General features: G+C 43.4%; 1 protein-coding gene, 1 long non-coding RNA gene and 2 pseudogenes across 2 annotated transcripts; 2 read left to right on the top strand and 2 right to left on the bottom strand.

The window, feature by feature from the left end:
- Positions 1 to 7: 7 nt before the first annotated feature.
- Positions 8 to 5,711, bottom strand: LOC112268556 (annotated as a pseudogene).
- A 163-nt stretch (positions 5,712 to 5,874) lies between these two features.
- On the top strand, positions 5,875 to 12,132 carry LOC112271763. The gene is made up of 2 exons (XR_002965128.1): positions 5,875 to 6,036; positions 11,635 to 12,132. It is a non-coding gene; the product is annotated as an uncharacterized LOC112271763 (long non-coding RNA).
- LOC104583552 lies at positions 6,933 to 11,603 on the bottom strand (annotated as a pseudogene).
- Positions 12,133 to 17,093: 4,961 nt separating the features above from the next.
- On the top strand, positions 17,094 to 19,416 carry LOC100830331 (zinc finger protein CONSTANS-LIKE 4). The gene is made up of 3 exons (XM_003571358.4): positions 17,094 to 17,857; positions 18,121 to 18,335; positions 19,040 to 19,416. The coding sequence occupies exons 1-3, from the start codon at positions 17,387 to 17,389 to the stop codon at positions 19,047 to 19,049; spliced, it is 696 nt and encodes a 231-aa protein (XP_003571406.2). The 5' UTR covers positions 17,094 to 17,386; the 3' UTR covers positions 19,050 to 19,416.
- Positions 19,417 to 20,868: the final 1,452 nt, after the last annotated feature.

The following is a 20,868-nucleotide window of genomic DNA, read 5'->3' on the forward strand; positions in this document are numbered from 1 at the left end:
ATTCAAATTTGTCTAAAAATGAACATATCTATATACTAAAATATGTGTAGATACATGCAATATTTTGACACTTAACATGAAACGGAGGGAGTATATGGGTAGGAAAGGCGACATGAACGCACAGGACATACACACAGTTAGGAGTCTCATACATGGAAGACTATTGCATTGTCTTCTTACTGTGTCGCCACTGTTTGGCCAGACACTTGTTGGATAGACGAGGCATACATTACCTCTATCCGAGAACAACTTGCCTTTTTCTTCGATGAGTACGGGCTCCTAACGCCCCTTCAGATTCCCAAGGCTCATGTTGTTTACATGGCTTTCCTCTGCTCCATCAGTTCCGTAGTTCCGATGGAAGTATGCAGACTCTTTCGGCTGCGGGAGCTCTATGCCTCCATTATCCAGGCTTGATAACACCCAGGACATGAGCGGGCGAGCATTTGGGTTGTCCTGTACTGACAAGAGCCCGATATGAATGCACCTTAGAGCTTCGTCATGAGAGCAACTCGCGGCAATCGACGGGTCGACTAGGTTCAGTATGCTCCCGTTCTTCCATAAGGTCCACGCCTGCATCAAATCAATCGTGTCAATTGTCATTATCTAGATTGCATCCCATCTGAGTTGAAAAAGTTTTCAGCGCTTTGAAAGACTTACATAATCTATAAGGTTATGTGAATGTGTCGTTGGGTCTGTAGTGCTGATCTTCAAGCCACTCACAATCTCTAGGAGTAACACACCAAAGCTGTAGACGTCGGATTTCACAGAGATGATGCCTTCCATTGCATATTCAGGCGACATGCAGCCACTGTTTGGACCATTAACCACACAAGATGCACAAAATTTAGACTTTGTTCATTTCTTTCATGTATGAGATTACTCAATACTCACAATGTTCCGACAACTCGATTTGTATGTTCTTGCTGTTCGTTGACGCCAAAGATCCTAGCTGTACCAAAATCAGATATCTTGGGGATCATCTCAGCATCCAACAATATGTTGCTTGCTTTGGGATCTCTATGAATCATCATTAATCTGGATTCTTGGTGGAGATAAACAAGGCCTCTCGCTACACCCGTGATTATCTTAAATCTTGTGGGCCAGTTGAGAAGTGATTTTCTTCTATCATCTGCCAAGGAAAAGAACCATACAAAGCATGTTATTAGGGATGCAAGATCTTTTTAACTAAAACTGAGGTTTTGCAAGAAGCAGCCAGAACATACTGAAAATGAAGGCATCCAGACTTCCGTTAGGCATGAATTCATAAATTAAAAGTTTTTCATCTTCATGAATGCAGCAGCCTAGAAGTTTGACTAAGTTTCTGTGCTGCAACTTGGCAATCAGAGCTATTTCATTTTTGAACTCCACTACCCCCTGGACAGAACCTACACGGAGCCTTTTCACAGCAATTTCCTTACCATCTTCCAACGTTCCCTGAAAAAACCGAGGTATTATTGAATGTAGCGAGTTAGGTATTCCATTAACAATCTAATTATCAGTACACCGACTTCTTGCCTTATAAACATTGCCAAAACCTCCTTGGCCAAGAATGCATGATTCAGAGAAATTATTTGTCGTGGTAGCAATTGCTCGAAAGCTCAAAATAAGAAATTCTGCGTTTCTATCAGGAAGTTCGTTAGAAGTGCCTGTATCTCCAAGTGTCAGCCTTTTCAGGACAACCTTGCTTCCTTGTTTGCCTGCCAGGAATGTGGGCACCATCTCTTCAGCTTGCTTGGTGCTAGAGAGCACATAAGAATTAGAATAAAAAAACAATTGCCTACCTCTTAGGCCACAGATCCAAATAAGCCCCATCAGTATGAGTATCAGCAAACTCGATATAACTGGCAAAACAATTTCTAGGCCTCTCTTTTTACCTGCAAAAATTTAATTCACATAGAATCAACAAAGTTTATCGATTCCACATACCACATGTATTGATGTATGGTGCAGTGATTATCGTATCACCTCTCCTTCCTCTAATGCTTCAAAAGAAAATACACCGCTCTTTCTCCAATTTCAACAGGCCCGCTTCAAAGGAACTTATGTACTATCATAAAAAGAAGAAAAAAGAGAAGCAAGGAATCATACCTCTTGATCTGTTAGTCCGAACATATAGGTTTTCCCCTCCTTGGGTGAAGTTCTCCATATCGATCAAATCTCCCATCCATACCAGGCACCTTATGTCATCTCCATCAATATCCATATCGCTCATACTGGAGTAAGCATATGCCACACAGGAGCAGTTACTCCTGCATTCCTCCATGCACTCATCAAAGCTTCTGCTCCGGACTGGGAGGAACTTGTCAGGGACCTTCATGCCTGGAAAGCTCAAGAAAACATCTCCATGGGTACATCTTAGCACCTCCTTCCGGCAGCACCCCTGCGAGAACCTGCCGGCAATCCAGCCTTTATCATCCCTTGGCTCAAAACCATCAGGACACTTGCAAACTGGGAGGATTTCTGTGTTGTCGCAGTAACCATAAGGACAACAGTAGCCATACATATTGCACCCATACACATGCTCTGTGTACAGGGCTTTCCATACCGACATGTTGTTCTCCCAGCTTAGTATATTTACCTTGCCTGAGTAGTCAATCTCCATTCTGACCAGCAAAATGAAGGAGCCAGTCGGCATGCCGAAGGACATGTAAACCTCATCGCCGGCATGATGTAATGCCAAGGAAACGGTAGGTTTGGATATGCCGTCCATGTAGTTCACAGGTTGGAGATAGTTTGTCCACACTGGGCTTCGCTGGTATGGCCTTGAACCATGCCAGATGAAGCGCTGCATGAGGTTATCGGGGTCTGCACCGTAGGAGAAGTCACCAGGGGATGGGTCATCTAAGCCTTTCCAAGAAACGAGGAGCTGCAGTGGGTGCATCTTGTGGCTGAGCCTGAGATTCATGCCGGGTAGGAGAGTATTAGTGGGGTGGTCGAGCTCTGCCATACTATGGCGCTGTCAGCCAACGACCGGAGGATGAAGTTTCCAGTGTTGTCTAGCATGGCTTGTGCTGACGAGGAATTGGTGCTGATGTTGTTGTTTGTTGTCCAAAGAACACGGCCATTACCGTCAGACAGGACTAGATCGGAGTTGTTGGTCACAGCAAACATCGCAGAGGAAAGATCATTGATTGGTGCAGCGCGGTTGGATACCCATACAACGGTGAACTCCGGGATGCCGTTGTACCATATGCCCACATAGTTTTTGGTGGAGTTTGATGGGGAGAAGAAGCCCAGGGCAAATACACCATCTTCTGAGACAAGAATGCTGCCGGGAGAGAGCGGCTTGCCAGGGACAAGGTAGTGGTCGGATGCACAGATAAGCACTGAACTGAATGGCCAAGAAAGAAAGAAAAGAATGGCATATGCAGGAAGGGAATGCATCGGATTTCTCGGCCTTCTGTTTGCGAGCAAATGATTATGGGTCATGAGAGTGGTGGGTTATATCAAAGCACTTGGGTCAGAAAAATGGGGTATATATAAGCAATCGAGAGTGAGGCTGCCTTGGATATTTAGACAACAAACAATGAAAGAGTAGTTGAGTTGTTCCAAAATTAGTACTGGCACATGCTGTCTGGTTTTGCTATGTTCTTAATAGTGCTGTAATATTTTGTTGCAAACTAGAAAGAAGAAAGCATGCTACTAATTTCTTGTCACTAAGTTATTACAAAAAATAATCTAGAAATATTGAAAAAGTCATTTCGTGACACAATATTCTGCCAAGATTTCAAATGTGAGTACACAAGAATCTTTCTCTGAAAATCAAGGCATCCTGTCTGTTTCATAAATGTTTAGTCCTACTCCATAACATCCAGGTTTAAAGCTGTGATATACATTTACAGGTAAAGAGTGAAAAGAAAATGACAGATAAAATGTGCTTCTTATGTAGATTCTATCAGGTTAACTTTAGTATGTGAATTCATACGAGCGTCATTTCAAAGCAGATCCATGCACAAAATGTATAGAATGTTACAGGAGAAGAAATATCATATCTCGCATTCATATGTGGGACTGGGATCGCCATAGAAAAGCACACGATCGGTTTTGACTTACAGGTAATATTTCGCTGAAACCAGTTGATCCTGCTAGAGTTGAGCCAGGGCTCTTCCAAATCAAACAGGCTGAAAAGGCACAAGCGATGGTGGGTGATAACAGAAACTCGTACTTGCAAGCAAAGTGACCAGTAAAATATATGATATATCAGTGTACGTTAAAGTTGACATGGAAGTCAATATCACTAACTCACAATTAGGAATAACTCCATCGTAAGTGATCCAAACTCTTCAACAATTGGAAACCCGTACTCTTTTTCCTGGAAGGAGCCACCATTCTGGAAACAGGCTACACCATCAACCCATCATGCTGATATCAAATATTTAGACTGGAAACAAAGCCTTACTCGTAAAAAATGGAATACAACAGGAGTGATATGATATTCTGAAAAACGTCAACTGATCAAGTACCACTTCGAACATGTTGATTAAGTTCTAAAAAAATTCTAACCTAATACCACTGTCCAAGCAGTTCATCATTTTTTTATGTTTAGATTTCAGAATGCTGTATTAGACTTATACATAGATCAGTTTTCTTGATATAGAAAGGATTAAGGTAAGCACGAATGTGGTACATGGTGAAAGTGAAAACCTATTCAGGTATCCATCTTAACTGGCAGGCGTTCCAAAAATAAAGGGTGTACACATGTTTTCTTGAGGAACCAGTGGGGTACATTACATATGTGAGAGCGCAAAAATGGCTTCCAGGAACACATGCACCCAGGATGATGTGTCAACTCAAAAATATTACTTGAATATGTAAAACAACAGAAAACAATTAGACATGTAACAAATGTTTATTTGCTATCCATAATGAACAAGGTTTCACTTTGCAAAAGACGCATGCCAGAAGGTGGCATCTCATCTTTAGGAAATGGTTAGATGAGGTGTTTGCAGGTTCAATGCAATACGCTGCTGGACAGGTTAGTGAGCTGATTTAAATGATTCACCTGACATTCCAAATGGTCTAAATCAGGGCCATTTTTTCAGTCCAGGAGAAAATGTACAGGCATTTATCAAGCTGGGGGCCTGATAGATCCGTTAAAGACTTGTGGAAAGTGCAAAAATCCTATTGGAAGTTAAGATCTGGTTTTGGCTTATCTGACATGATGCCATTGCTAGCAATGACAAGTGGCCAAATGGGTTTGGTTTTGTCATGCTGATGAGATTGTTCTGCATTTTTGGATGCGCAGCTGCCGGTTTCATTTGGATTGTAGTGACTGTGGTCACTGGAGCTGTGCTTGTGATTTTCTTAACTATATACTGGGCAGGATTCGCAGGACTGCAGAATCCTGCCGATCATGACATGTTGATGCATGGAAGGGACGAACTCCCAAGACCTAAACTGAAACAACCCCGCTGCATTATTTTCTACAGACAAACCATGGAGCACTGTAATCTAATCCAGCCATAACATCGAGAGCAGCTTTTAAGAGGAGGTAGACGAGGGAGCGGAGGACGCGGAGTTCACCGGAGATCGAGGAACGTCGTTGAGCCGCCGACCGCGCGCTGCGTGACCACCTTCGGGAGTGGGAGTGGGACTGGGGCCTCTTCTTCTTCGGCCGATTCGCAGGGGCGAACCTAACGCGGCGGAAACGCCGGCTTGGCCTTCGTCGGCGGCGGCCGCCATGGGAGGGAGCTTTGGTGTTGTGTTTTGGGGGAAGAGAAGGCAAGACGAAGACGGCTTGGGTTGGGCCTCGTTCATTTTGTGCTGAGACTCTCCGTTACCCATCAGACGGCCCAAATTTGATCAGAGGAAACAGCCCACAAGCCCAGCCAAAAAACTAAAAAAGCAAGAGCTCCCGAGAAAACTCATTGTACTGTACCTTTCTTCCCTCCTCCTCCCTCCCCCGGCGGCCTGGGCGGCAGCCGGCAGTGCTGGGCTGCTGGCTGGAGGAGGTGCACGGCGAGAAAGCTAAGATGCGGCGGGGCGCCGTCCGTGGCCCGCTGGAATGAGAACAGCGCACGCGCTTGAGCTTCAGAGGTGCGTGATTTGAATGCTTTTTTCTCCGACGTTCCGCGCTTTAATTGTGAATGGAACCGTGCGCTTATTTGTTTCTTACGCTTATGGGATGTGAATGGAACCATCTGTTCTCGCTGTTGCGGAATCTCTAGTCGAGGGGTCTCTAGTGATGCGTGTGATCTAGAGGAAGAGGATAGGCATGGGTTTGAGTGTGTGTGCAATGTGTTCGTGAAAATGCCTGGTAGAAGAAACTAGCTAGTGACTTAGTGAGTGACTGGTCTATTTTTCACGAATCAACAGTCATCCGTTTATCCTTTCAAAGAAATTCTGTATGGTGCTTCCGTGCTATCTTAAAAGCTAGTTTGAACAGATTTTGGAGAGTAATGTTATCAACGGATAACCACATGGAGAGGGTATTAGTAGGTGGTTGCAAAATTAGCCCTTCAGTGTTGCTTTAAGTTTCTTGCTCTCTGGTCTTGACCTATTTGTATAGCACTGAAGAGCAAATGCATTGGACAAGAGGGAGGACAGATTGCTTAACCATACAAATAAGTGACACATAACTTGGACAGTTTGCACTCCATCAACTTCAGTTTTGGGCTAACATTTGTATGTCATCCTTCTTCTCTTGTTGTCTTAAAAACTAACTGTTCTGAACTGATGACAATAGCTCTGTTAAGGGTTAGTATACGGTATGCTATATCAATTTGAAATAACGTGGCAGTATATCCCTTTTTCTAGGTAAACATTGCACATATTTTCTAATGTAACTTAAAGTTGCTTTTGTACAAGATAACTGCTGTTATTTATGGCAACTATGTTCTGATGATACAGGCAAAACGCAAAAGCGAAAGAAAAGAAAAAAAATAAAGTTTACAGGGAATTGTTTTTGGGATAAACCACATTTTATCAATATATCAGCTAAATGTAGTTTTCTATTTTATTCAAAATTGAGGTATTGTGGGAATAATATGATTCTTATTCTTCTAGCATCTACAAATTGCACTTGATGTCTGAACTTCCAAGAATCACTCAGTCAAGCTTCACAAACACATCCTAGTTTACACAATTATCTATACATGATATGCTAAAGGAGCTATACATTATCTATATTAGAACAAAGCTAACTTTTCTTCAATCAAATATTAGCTTCTTATATGCTATGCAGTTGCACAAATACAAACAGGCACATGCAGGAACTAGACCGCTAAAGGGCTGGCGTCCCTTTAGCACCATAATGCTCATGTTGTTTGCTGATTCCACAGTATCTTCTGCTGTTCTATGAGTTCCATAGTTCTTTTCTGCATAATATATTGGCTGTTTTGGAGGTGGAAGTGATATATCTTCATTGTCCAGAAAGGACACAATTGATGACATGAGGGGCCGCGCATTTGAGCTACTTTGAACGCACAAGAGTCCAGTATGGATGCATCGTAAAGTCTCATTAAGCGAACAGCTCCCCAAGATTGACGAGTCAACAAAATCCTTTGTGCTCCCATCCTTCCATGAACTCCACGCCTGTACCCATCATATCTTATCCCCTTCTAAGGTGCATATGTTTACTATACTTTGTAGAAATCAAACATTTCATGGTACTTACATAGGCTATAATGTTGGGAAAGTCTGCTTGTAGATGCGTAGAGCTGATCTTTGAGCTACTCACAATCTCTAGAAGTAAAACTCCAAAGCTATAGACATCAGACTTGACAGGAAACACACCTTCCAGAGCATATTCAGGCGACATGTGACCGCTGTTTGAAACATGTCCCAGTTAATGTGACATAAGTTAATTTTGCTTCCAGCACAAGAACAATATATAAAGTTTATTCAATATGACTCACTACGTGCCAACAACGCGGTTGGTCTTTCCTTGTTGCTCATTGCCGCCAAATATTCTCGCCATACCGAAATCAGATATCTTAGGGCTCATTTCAGCATCCAATAGTATGTTGCTAGTTTTGAGATCCCTGTGGATTATCTTCAACCTTGAATCTTGATGAAGATAAAGAAGTCCTCTAGCTATCCCTTTGATTATCTCAAATCTCATTGGCCAATCAAGCATTGACTTCCTTGTGGCATCTCCTAGCAATAGCATCAATTGAGGGATAACATCAATCATTTTGATTGATTTCATTAGTTACTGAAATTTGCAAAGGTTTTAATCGGAACATACTGAAAAGCAATGTATCCAGGCTTTTGTTAGGCAAGTATTCATATATCAATAGTTTCTCGTCTTCATGGATGCAGAAACCTAGAAGTCTAACCAAGTTTCTGTGTTGCAGCTTCGCAATGAGTATTACTTCATTCCTGAACTCCTGCACCCCTTGGCCAGAACCCTTAATAAGCCTTTTTACAGCAATTTCTGTACCATCTTCTAATGCCCCCTGCACAATTGCCTACTTTTACATCAAACAAGATAGAAATACAATGATTTTACACTATAAGAAAAGATTTAACGATACCTTGTAAACATTGCCAAAACCTCCTTGTCCAAGCATGTTGGAGTTAGAGAAATTGTTTGTTGCATGCAAAATATCTCGGAAGCTAATTGAAGGATACTTTAAGCTTCCATCGAGAAGTCCAACAGAAGTGCTCAAAGCTCCTGGTATCAGCTTCTTCAAGATTTTCTTGGTCCTTTGTTTGCCTGACATATTGACATAAAAGGACTATTCAAACAAACTCTCTAGAATAATAAAAGGAACACAGCACGTGGAAATATGTAACAGCAGTGGCCTACACAAAATGTACTGAGGAGTAGGAACTTATTTCTACCTCCATTGTTGCAAACCCAAACAAGGCACACACATATGAGTATGAGCAAACTTGACACCAGCGGCAGTGTAATTTTCAGTACATGACCCCTCCACTTTTTGTCTGCCAACAGTCCGTAAAGAAATCACCATTTAAAAAATGTGGAAAATAATTAGATTCAGAAGCCAAACATTTCTTACAAGTATGAACGTACGCGCATATGATCTCAACTCTCAAGCAACTTATTTCCCACATGAACAATTGCATCGCAAGTATCATAGCATCTAGGATACTTTTGCTCGATACTTGAAATTAAAATCCACCGCGACATGTTTTTGAGAATTGTATGGAGCTGTTGACAGGCCCAGTTGTTTATACGATATAAACAGATTGCATAGACAACTTATGCCAAAACGTGAAGGTTTCCTTCTATCAGACTGTAGATCTTGTATTTACTTGGATATGAAGTTCGAGGATGAACTCCATGTTCTATTAATACCAAATAAATAGGCACGTAAATTTTAGTCCAAAGAAATAAGACTTGGACCCAGGTGGTAGTATATGACTTGGATTTGAATATGTTGTCTTTGGAAAACTGTGCCGACCATTTGTTTCCAAACACATAGTTGTCTGGAACATCTATTAGAAGCTGTTCCCTGATATATATAGTTCGGATGGAAGCGTAGCGTTGTACATACCAAATTCATAAAACCTGATCTGGACTATTCCCAACGCCCACATGCTCGTATTTTTATTCTTTACCCAGCTGCTATTCTGCACCCTCCAACTGTATAAACTATTGCTTTTCATATAGAACAGATTACAGTGATTCACAGATTGCTCATATTATAATTGTATTACCACGCCTTTACCCTCTAATATTCGCCCACCACTATGTAAACCTTAATTAAGCGAGCAGAGAAATGGAAACAGTAAACTATACCACTTAGTCCATTAACCCTAATATAGAGGTTTTCTCCATGTCCAATGAGCTTCTCCGTGTCAATCAAATCTCCCATCCACAATAGGCACCTTGTTTCATCCCCATAAGTAACCTTGGTGCTCATATTGGCGTAAGCATAGGCCGTGCAGGAGCAGTTCCTGGTGCATTCTGCTGTGCATTCATCAAAGCTTCTATTTTTGACATACAAGAACTTGTCTGGCACCTTCATGGTTGACAGAGTTAAGAAACTATCTCCTTGATCACAACTTAGTGCCTCCTTCCGGTGGCATCCCTGTGAAAACCTGCCAAGTGCCCAGTCTTCTTTATTGTTTGGCTGAAAGCCATCAAGGCACTTGCATGTCACAACAGACTGAGTGTTCTCGCAGTAACCAGATGGACCACAGTGCCCATATATGTTGCATTCTTGGTTAGGTACTGACTGCATATCAGTCCATGTTGACATGTTGCGGTTCCAGCTTCGTATGGTAGTCTTGCCTGAGTAGCCCATCTTCAGTAGCACTAATGAAGAGACACTGGGCACTGGTAGTCCAAAGGAAATGTAGACCTCATCATCAATATGATGCAGTGTAAAGTAAATTGTGGACTTGATAGTCTCCAAATATTGCCCAACGACCAAATAGTTGTTCCATACAGGACTTCGCCGGTATGATCTTGACCCATTCCAGATAAAACGCTGCAGAAAGAAATCAGGGTCTGCACCATAGGAGAAGTTTCCCGGGGATGGGTCTTGGGGGTTCTTCCAAGAGATGAGCCTTTGCAGCGCATGCGTATTGTGGGTGATTCTGAGGTTCATGCCTGGAAGGAGAGTGTCGGTCGGGTAATCGAAGCTTTGCCATAAGATGGTGCCCTGAGATGACCGGAGCACAAAATTCCCATTGTTATCAAGCGTTGCCTCTGACGATGAATTGCTTGCGGTGCTGGTGTTTGTCATCCAGAGAAGCTTTCTGTTGGTGTCTGACACGGCGAGATTGGATCCGTTGATCAAGGCGAGTGTTGCAGAAGAAGGATTGGTGATCGGCGTAGCACGGTTGGCAACCCACACAACGTTGTCCTTGGGAATGTCCTTGTACCATATGCCGACGTAGTAACGTTTTGTGGTGGTGGAGCTGGATGGAGAGAAGAACCCGAGGGCAAAAGTGCCGTCATCAGAGATGAGGGTGGTGCCGGCAGAAAGCGGCTTGTCTGGAAGAAGGCGGCTGCCGGATAACGCACAAAAAGGAAATACACAGAATGACAAACAGACAACAAGAACAATATTGTGTGTATGGGGAGAAGGGAATCCATTTGCTGTAACAAATGGAAACCATGGAAGTTGATATAGAAGCAAAGAGATGGATGAGGTCGCCTTGGACAATGAGTACCACGACTCCAGGGAGCCACCAAATCAGTGTAGCATTTTGTTGTGGTCCTTTTCCCACTGGAAGCATCTATGAAATTTGGAGTTAGTCAATGGTAGATATTTCTAGCAAGTGTGGAAGTGTTGCCTTCTAGTTGTCATCATCATATTGACTATGGGCTAGCATATCTCAGCAAAGAGAATAGCCCTTCACGCTCTCTTTTATGTGTGGCTGCTAGGTTTTCTTGTTTGAAAATGCTGGTTAGTACAATTTTTTAGTTGGGTTGAATGTTGAACAGAACAGGCCCGTTTTTTTTGTGAGTATGTAGAAATTGCAGGTCTTCTATCTGAACATAAGTGATGCAGCAAATCCAAGAGTCGTCCATTCAAAGTTGCATCCACTAATGTTTGACCATGCGAATTATAACTTGGAATATATCTCGGTGTGGGTGCCCGCATTTGCGCATCTAGCTGTACAAAACGAAAGAAAAATTTCTAGCTTTGGTGCAAATATCTGAACAGAGCATATCACATTTTTAGTGTCTTACTTCACCATGTGTTACCGCAGATGTTCACAGTTCATTTCTTCCACCGCAAAGGTGAAGGCACAGCCATAAACTCGTTGAGACAGCAAAATTGAAGTCAGAAGCATTCCTGAAGCAACGCAATTGTAAGGTTCAGGCCTGGGTAGCAGAGAATCTCTTTTTTTTCGAAAAGGAGGGACCGAAGAACGCCCGGGTTGCAGAGAACCTAATTAGCCAAGGAAGCAAGAGGAGGAAGATGATGATAATGCAAGTGTGTAAGCAAGACGCATTTGGATCAACTGCGGGGTTCGACTATCTGTAGGCTTGTAGGTAAACTGTGTCTTTCCTTTTTATCGGGGCATTTGTTGAAACGCCAATCTTTGTTGTCTTCTCGAAGAAGGGGAAAAAAGAAAATGTCGAATGCATTGCACTTAACTGAAGTTCTGGACACATCCCGCTGTCTCTACCTGTTTCCACCCATACTGTAACACTGAACCTAGCTCATTTCTTGTCCAAAAAAAAGGTCACCCTGAAGATGACTAGATGAGTGCGCCGCCTGCTTCTGCAGCAATTTTTTTTTTTTGAGAGAGAACAGCCTGCTTATGCAGCTGTGCAAAAACTAAACGTCTACAGTAAACTAAACGTTTATATTATTATTTTCAGAATTTTTTGAAAGTTGTAGATACAGTTTTCGGATTTCTGTTGGTTTGGCTCTATGTTAGGCATTTTTGCCTGCCCGTAGAACTTGAAAACCCCGTTACATTTGCCTTTTACTGGGCCGGGCCAGTTACTGTTTTCCCAAAGATGGTCCTATTTGGGCTTGCGCATCATTTAAGCAATAGTCAGCATTTTCTGCTTTTCTTTAAAAATAACTAGGGTGGTCTATAAAAAGACGCCCTTAAAAAAAATTTATCCACGGGATTGAATCGATCTTTACAATTAGATGCAAAAACGATGCACTCCTTTATCTGCACTCCCCTATGTTTTTCCTTACGCCATTCTAATTGGTTCCTACATGGTTACATTTGCGCAGAAGTTTGTTTGATTACAACACTAAAAAAAAAAAAGAACCTGTCTTAGTAATAAGTCGAATGAACAAAACTGTCTACTCAGCAAAAAAAAAAAAAAACTGTCTTGCAAAATTCTAAACATCTTATAAAGAAACTCCAAAGAAATCCCGTCCTGCAACACAATGTAAAACCAATATACTTTATCAGAACGATTTTTAATCTTTTTTTTCTGAGAGAGAAAGGATTTTAGTTTAATCTTTAGGTGGGGTCGCCACGGCAGAAGGAGGAGGGGATGGATGCTTCCAAGCCAAGCCTTGGAAATGGAAAGAAGTGCTCTGCTGTTGTGTTGGGTGGTGAATCTTTTTCTAGCCTGCTCTCGCGGCCGGGCCCACAATCCCATCCCTGGGAAAGAAAGAAAAGGAAGAAAAAAAAGCAAGTCAGGCCCATGCCTCCTTCACGTGGCCTCCATGCCTTCCTTGCCCAGCCCCATCCATTCATTCCCTCCAGCCACAAGTTCTTCTCCTCTCTCTCTCACTTTCACCTTCTTTGCTCTTCTTCTTTCTCCTGTTCAACCTTGTACTAGTTCACTTCACTTCACACAAAGCATCATGTGGCCAACGGTTCTCCCTTTCTTTCTTTCTTTCTTTCTTTCTTCCTGCTGTCATTTTATTCCTTCTCACTTCTCTCCTTTCCTTTTCCTTTTTTTTTACTTTCTTTTTTGGGGAGGGGTCAACATGTGGCTGCACTTCAGTTCCATCCCGGTGTAAGATAGATCGATTTACGCTACTAGAACAGCTTTTCTTGATTCGGACGGTCCAGTCGAGTATATATCCATCTATCTATCTCCCAGTGCAGAAATAGATATGTGTATCTTGCTTTCTGTCTGCGTCTCACTGTTGACAGAAAAACAGCATCTGGTTCTTCGATCGTCAGCAGACACGACTCCTCGGAGGAATATAGTAAAACATTGGAGACGAGGTCCTCACGTCTTCATGTTGACTGTCAGAAACTGTAGTGTTTTCAAAATAAATAACAAATCAAAGTATACCTCCAAAAAAGACATGTGCTCCCTGCGTCCCGAAATAAATGACGCGGATTTGCATAATAATCTATGCATTTCACGCCACTTATCTTGGGATGGAGTGGGTAGATACAATATTGTTTGTTTCGGTCAACTGTTTGGAAATAGAAAAGATCGACAGTGAATTTAGTACTGCTAGCTAATAATTCAAACTTTAATGATGTTGATTAATCGATCGTGTGAAAAAAGTATACTCCCTCTTATCTATAAATGTCGTTGATTTAATACAATTTTGTGCTAAATCAAATCAACGATACGGATAGAAGAGGGTAATACGATAAACACAAATGCCGGCATTGCACTTTGTTTCTAAATATCTGCGCAACCGGATGGAGTGATGATAATTAAGGGCCGGAAGCAATTTGATAAAGTGAGATCGTATAGTAGATAAAGCCGGGCGGGGCCCATTTGTTGCTTGGTTTTGGTGTGTGGGTGGCTGGAGTCGCTCGAGCGGGGAACAGGTGAGAACAGATGAAAAGAGAAAATATAAAAAATCGTAAAAAGAAAAAATAGAAACGGAGAAGGGCTAGCCTGGGCCCCACTGGCAGCGAGCGACTCCCCCCCGCGCGGCGCCGTGTAGCGCGTGGGCTTGTGGTGGGCCAGAGTGGGCCCCACCTGTCACGTGGGCCTGCCTGCGGGCCCCGCGCCGTATCATCCTCTTCTTCCGCAGCCACACGTCCCGCGCTATGCCCCCGGCCACAACTCTGGCAGAGCACCTCACAGCCGTCCGATGGCAATCTGGCTCACTGACGGTCAGAATGAAGAGATCGATCAACAACTAAAATTAGCCCAATGCATTCATGCACGGTTAATCCCGCAGCGGTTAACCCGTTTGGATTTACTAGCTGCGCTGTCATCTTCGTATCCCGGCTAAAGTTGATTCTTCGCGCCGGTTAATTTTTGCACGGTTAACCATTTGATTCCAACAAGTATTCTCTGATTAAGTCATCTGTCTTTGTGAGGCTGATAAGTGGCACAGCTAATTGTGGGATCCACATTTTTTAGATGCGTTCTATACTACTCCCTCCATCCCATATTAAAGTGCCGAAATATTACATGTATCTAGTCTAGACGTTTTTTAGATATAAATACATGTATATTTGGACAGATTTGAGACACTTAATTTGGGACGGAAAGAGTAGTTAGTACGGAGTACTATGTCTGTTATATCTGTTGTGGATGTTTGCTCGTCGATCTACGTCATAGGTCGACCACCAGGAATATCTATAGCCAAAGGTGAATTCTATACATGGCACAAAATTATATACGCAACATTTTATGATACCTTCGTGGCCCTCCTCCTGCCTTTGGAAACAAACCAAAGATGGATGAGCACATTTTCCCCAAAAGAGAAGACGACCAGCGCATTCCAGACACCCGTGGCCGTGGGGTTTGCAATTTTTTTTATAGCGGAAACTAAAAACGCATGAGGTAGAGTATATTAAAGTGAGCCAAAATTAAAAACATAAATACTACTGCGACCTCATATTATTAATTGTTTTCTTTTTATGGCGAAGCATTTCACATGTTATTAAAAAAAAACTGCTTCCAGCCCAGCTCCCACAGAACGATTTCTCCTATTTCCAGGGCCCGAGAATTAATCAGATGATGATAGTAGTTCCTCGCAGAAATAAACAAATAAGTAATATGATAGTAGTAGTAGTAGTATACTCCACCACAGAGACGAGTGTTGGCAAGTTGCAGGGGAGCGAATCCGGACGAAAGGAAGAAGAAGAGAGAGGAACGCCCAGGTCCCGGAAAAAGATCGCGCCGTGTGTTTATTTTACTTAACTCGGATCGGGATTTGAAGCAACCAAGCTGGCATCATAAGCCGAAGAGATAAACATATTTTCTTTTGCAAGTGGACAGAGGAGGGCCATGGCCAGAGGGGACGGCCTTGAAAGGCATGGGCGTGAGAAAATATCTTGTGGGCCAGGGAGGCGAGTTACGTGGACGTGTGGTGGGCCGTGGGAGGGAACGAGGAATACGAGGTGGTGGGCATGCAGGTGCAGATGGGGATCGATGGACAGCAAAAGATGTGGTGGTGGATGGACGGGATCTTTCTCTTCACTCTCCGCGGCTTTGCTCTCTGCAGCAGCATATCCGGCTTGTGGCTCCCCGCGCTCCACTCCTCCCACTCCCAAGTCCTAACCTCTCTCCTCCCAGCCTCATCTTCTCTCTCACACACAAACTGTCCTCTCTCCTTGCTGTTATTTGTTTTTATTGTTATTATCATAAGGTAAATTATTATTATTATTGTTGTTCTTGTTAGTATTACTATTATTATTGTTATTATGTCAATGCCATTGCATTACTTATTCCTTTTGACTTTTCTAGATTCTCACTTGGAACGTAAAACTAATTTAGTACGAAAACAAAGAACCTAAGATCGTCGGTTTAGTTTTCGCTTTATATTCCAAAAAAAACATAAAGAGAGTACCTCATTTCACTCAAAAATAAACCTCTATGTGGTTACATTTTGTCATGGCCTTTCTCGGAAAGTTCCATGCGGTATGGAGTCGACACAAGTAAGAGCATTGTTTCTAGAAGGAGGGGAAAGGAGAGGGGAAAGAGACTCGATGCATATCCTGAGGCTTCGGATATATATGCTCATAGTACGATTTGAGATCTCTTTCGACGTTGTCACTGTTCCTTTGCCCCCCGTGGTGCTATATTTAGAGTGTGGACGGATGCCATTTGACGTACCATCTCTTGGTCCTTGTGCTGTTATCTCATTCGTCTCATCGACCACATCTTCCTTCGCTGCTGCCACCCTCTCCTTAGTCGGTTGATTCAGTTTTTTTGTGATGGTGATTGTGAACAAGGATCTGCCGATCAATTGATCTCATGGCGCTGGGACCAATCTAACCCTGGCAAATATGCCCATCCACATACTTTTTTTGCAGTAACTAAAGATGCACATTGTTTCGTACGAACTTTATATGTGTGGAAACACCGAAATAGAGCTCCCTCCATGCTGGTGTGTTAATATAAGACACGACTGCATCTTCTTGACCAATAATTAGTGTATTAATATACAATTACTTGATTAAAAACAATAATATTTATATTTGAAAAGTTAGCAACAGTTCTGATTATACTGATAGAGTAGCTATTTTGTGAAAGCTTTGGTTAAAAAAAGATAAATATACTACTCCTATGTCCTATGCTCCTAATTGGACAAACATGCACGGGGAAACTCACTTGCTTTACACCAACAAATTCCAAAATAATCAAAGATTTAACTAATTGAGCTCAAGGTTTGGAGGATGTGAGAGCCACGACGAAGAGACCGGTGAATAAATTTAGCCAGTTTTACGTGGTCCACATGGAGTCTTGGGAGCCAGTAGTGTTGAGGGCCCGGGGCGAACCGCATCCGCAGAGGATCCTTGGTTATTAGAGGCTCAAAAACCTCCCCTTTCTCTCCAATGGAAAAATGAGAAATACGGAGCCAAGCCCAGCCGCAGCCTCATATCCTTCTCCCTTCTCACCACACAACAGCTTCCCACACGAAAATTCTCTTTCTTCTCTCTACAAGTACTCTCTTCTCTCGCCGGAGAACACAAAAGAAAAAGAAAGGAAAGGTAGAAGCCAACAAACAACGAACAACAATCCAACAGCAGCCGAGAGAGAGAGAGAGAAAGAGAAAAGGATCAATCTTGTGGCGCAGAAGTCGGACGGGAAGAGAAGAGGAGAAGAGCGATCATGGCGGCGTCGGGTGGACGGGACGGCGGGAAGGGTAGTGGGAAGGGGGGCTGCGAGCTCTGCGGGGCGGCGGCGCGGGTGTACTGCTGCGCCGACGACGCGACGCTCTGCTGGGGCTGCGACGCGCAGGTGCACGGCGCAAACTTCCTCGTGGCGCGGCACGCGCGCGCGCTGCTCTGCCGCGGGTGCGCGCGGCCCACGCCGTGGCGCGCCGCCGGGCCCCGGCTCGGCCCCACGGCGTCGCTCTGCGAGCGCTGCGTCGGGCGCGGCCGCGGCGGCGGCGACGGCGAGGAAGAGGACGAGGAGATGACCGTTGAGGAGGAGGAAGAAGAGGAGGAGGAGGAGGGCGAGGGGGAGAACCAGGTGGTGCCGTGGGCGGAGGACGCGGAGGCCACGCCGCCGCCAGTCGCCAGCTCCACGTCCAGCAGCAGCCGCGAGGCCGCCCCCAACGCCGGTCACCGCTGCGCGAAGGTGCTTCTTCCCCTTCCTTTCTCGATTTGGTTTCTGTTCCATTCCTCGGGCTTGGCTGGCTCCGAATCTCGGAAACTTCCATTCCTTCCAAGTCTAATAAAATTGGGGGTGTTCGATCCGATCCGATCCGATCCTCTCGCAATTACGCAGAGCAGAGCAGAACAGATCGATCCCCTTTCAAAGTAGTAAAATAAAATGTTTGTTTGATGCGTCCGTGTCCATGGCGTCTGATGCAAATGCCATTGTGTCTCTTGCATTTACAGGAGGACCTTCCGTGCTCGACGTCCCAGCCGAGCTCGTGCCGCGGCGGTCAGAGCGACGAGGCCACCTCCGCCCGGAACAGCAGCGGCGGCCGACACTTCTTCGCCTCTGGGCACAGGAAGAGATCCACCTCGGATTTCCTCAGCTCGGGGTCGGCGCAGTCCGGGAGCGGCCCACCAGGGAGGAATCGCTCTACCGCGGCGATTAGTCGAAATGAGTAAGTTTGAACTCCTTCCTTTCCTGAGAATCCTCCGGCAATTGTTCTTGTATATATATGAGCACTTGAGAACTGCAAGTACCATTTCACTTGCACAAAAAAGAACAAATTTTAAACGGTGTTAGTAGTACAGTAATCCTGTAGCATTACTATAATTTTGAGTGACAGCTATGGAAGTATCAGATCGATTTGCTATAGGAATAGTTAAGTAGCCACACATCAGGGGAAAATAGAATGGGAGGTGACTGAAGTCACTGAACTGATGTACAAGTCTGAGTGAAAGGTCTTCAAAGGTTTTAGTGTTACGAAATTCCTACTGGAGACATCATCATCATGAGATAGCTTTGCTTGCGTTGTCGTTGAGTGCCATCATATGATGCTTGGAACGCTCTTCAATCCCACTGGTGTTGTAGTCACATATCTACCTTTTTTCATCAAGTTTCTGAGTCCAGTGGCATCTGGACATTGGTGATCACAAGTGGCAAGTTATGTGGAACGACGTAAATCTATAATTAAGTTCTAGTCCTTTGAACTGTGAAAATATTTGGCGTGTATATGCTGTGATTTAACATATACAAGTAGTAGGTAGTTTCTGAACTTGAGAGATTTTTATCGGCACCTTTTCTGAAAAAAATAAAAATAGAGAAAGCAAACCAGTTCAATGCTGGATGAAGTTGCTGATCATTACTTCTTTTGCTATGCAGCTTTTCATGATGCAACTCAGAGATGCTGATGTAGATGCTGATGCTAACTGCATTAGATGGCAGCCACTTTGTGCATACAAGCATTGGGGTGAGGGTGCGTCTCTATTCAAGATCATCAAACTTCTGCTGATGCATAGATCCCTTGGGCGGTCGTTTCGCCACCTCCGCGAACTCAGAATTTATCAGGCAACCTTCCAAGAACATGATATAGAGTTAGTATTATTCGTAACTGCAACCACTTGCTGGAACTTGTTGTATATGTCCCCCGCCGAGGCTACTTCCTAGTGTTTCGATTCGGTTTCTACGATCCGTTTGCAGAGGGCTCTTATGTGTTGGCTAACTTCAGAAATGATAATAGGTTTTGCATTTTGCAGTCATCTTGCTTCTGATTATTCCATGTTATCTACTTCCTCTGTTCCTTTTCATAAGACAGTTTTGGCAAGCCAAAGTGTCCTACGAAAGGGAACGAGGGAGTGTCATCATCACTGCCTGAAATGAACGCATTCTTTTGTGCTTCATTATGCCCAGTTGTGATAAACATGGCATTTCTCTTCTCTCATGGTGAAGGGCTGGAAAAAGTTGTAAGACTGCCTTTTCTGGCTTGCAAGTTTGCAGACTCTGCAATCTGGACAGATTGCCCAATGCCAGAAAATGGATTCCTAAATTATGTGACATGTCAAACCTAGCTAGGTAGCAACAGTTAAGAGCTAACACAAGTAACAGAATAATCATGAAGAACTTGCAAAGGATGAGTTCATCAGATCAGATCTGTGAAAAACACAGAGAGCAACACACACACAGAGAGATTCTAATAACGTACCGATTCTGCATTTTATTTCCCCCCTCTTGGAGGGATATCGAATTTCTCCATCCATCTTGATCTTGCTATGATCTCCAAGTCATCATCTAACATCACACGCCACACACAAACACAAAAGAGAGGAGAAATTTTTATAAAAGAAAGATGCTTGCTTTGTGGTGTGAAAGCATCGATCGGCCAACTGACGAAGCGTCTAAAATAGGCGTTTACAAAGGGGAGGGACAACATGCAGGCCACATGCATTGCCGGTGGTCTGCAGTTTTCCATCTGGTTGCTGCTCATACAATTTGACTTGTACTAAGATAAGTTTTTAATCAGGTTATTAGAGTCAACAGGAGCTCGTGCTCACTTTAAAAAGACCGTTTATTTGAACCGCCGCACGTTGAGCTAGTTAGTGCTTGATCGTGTGGTTAGCTTGCCAAACTGATTAGGCTAAGTCAAACCTGCACATGCATATAATGTGATGAGAGACGAACTACCGAAAATCAGAAATTCAGAATGCCCAGGATAGTAGGATGGTTCTGCACGGGATAAGAGCGCCCCCTGTTAAAGGAAAAACTACAGTATATACTTTAAGAAGATCACCTAATTAAACCACTGGAGTATACTCATTTTAGTCCTTGAAACATCTTATTGACCATCCCGGACTATTCTAATCTACTCCGTAGTACAGTACTTCACTTGCGAATGAAAAAGTGTCCGTGTCCTTTTAGCACAAAGTACGTCAACCTAACACAGAAGGCACACTAATGTGTCTTAAAATTTTTGAAAAAAATTGAAATGCACACAAAATAGTTGAATTTCTAATTTAATCATCAAGAGAAAAACACAGGAACATGCTATAATTAAATATCATGGCAAAGGAGTTGATACTATGTACAGTACCACGGAAAAAACACAGGAACATGCTATAATTTTTTTGAGATTTTTTTGAACTTTTTTCGATGGAGTTTTCACAGTTTGTACCGTAGAGAGGTGGTTTTCACCGGATACTTCATACTTCGCCTTT

Source organism: Brachypodium distachyon, chromosome 3 (genome assembly GCF_000005505.3).
Source record: "Brachypodium distachyon strain Bd21 chromosome 3, Brachypodium_distachyon_v3.0, whole genome shotgun sequence".
NCBI classification, from domain to species: Eukaryota; Viridiplantae; Streptophyta; class Magnoliopsida; order Poales; family Poaceae; genus Brachypodium; species Brachypodium distachyon.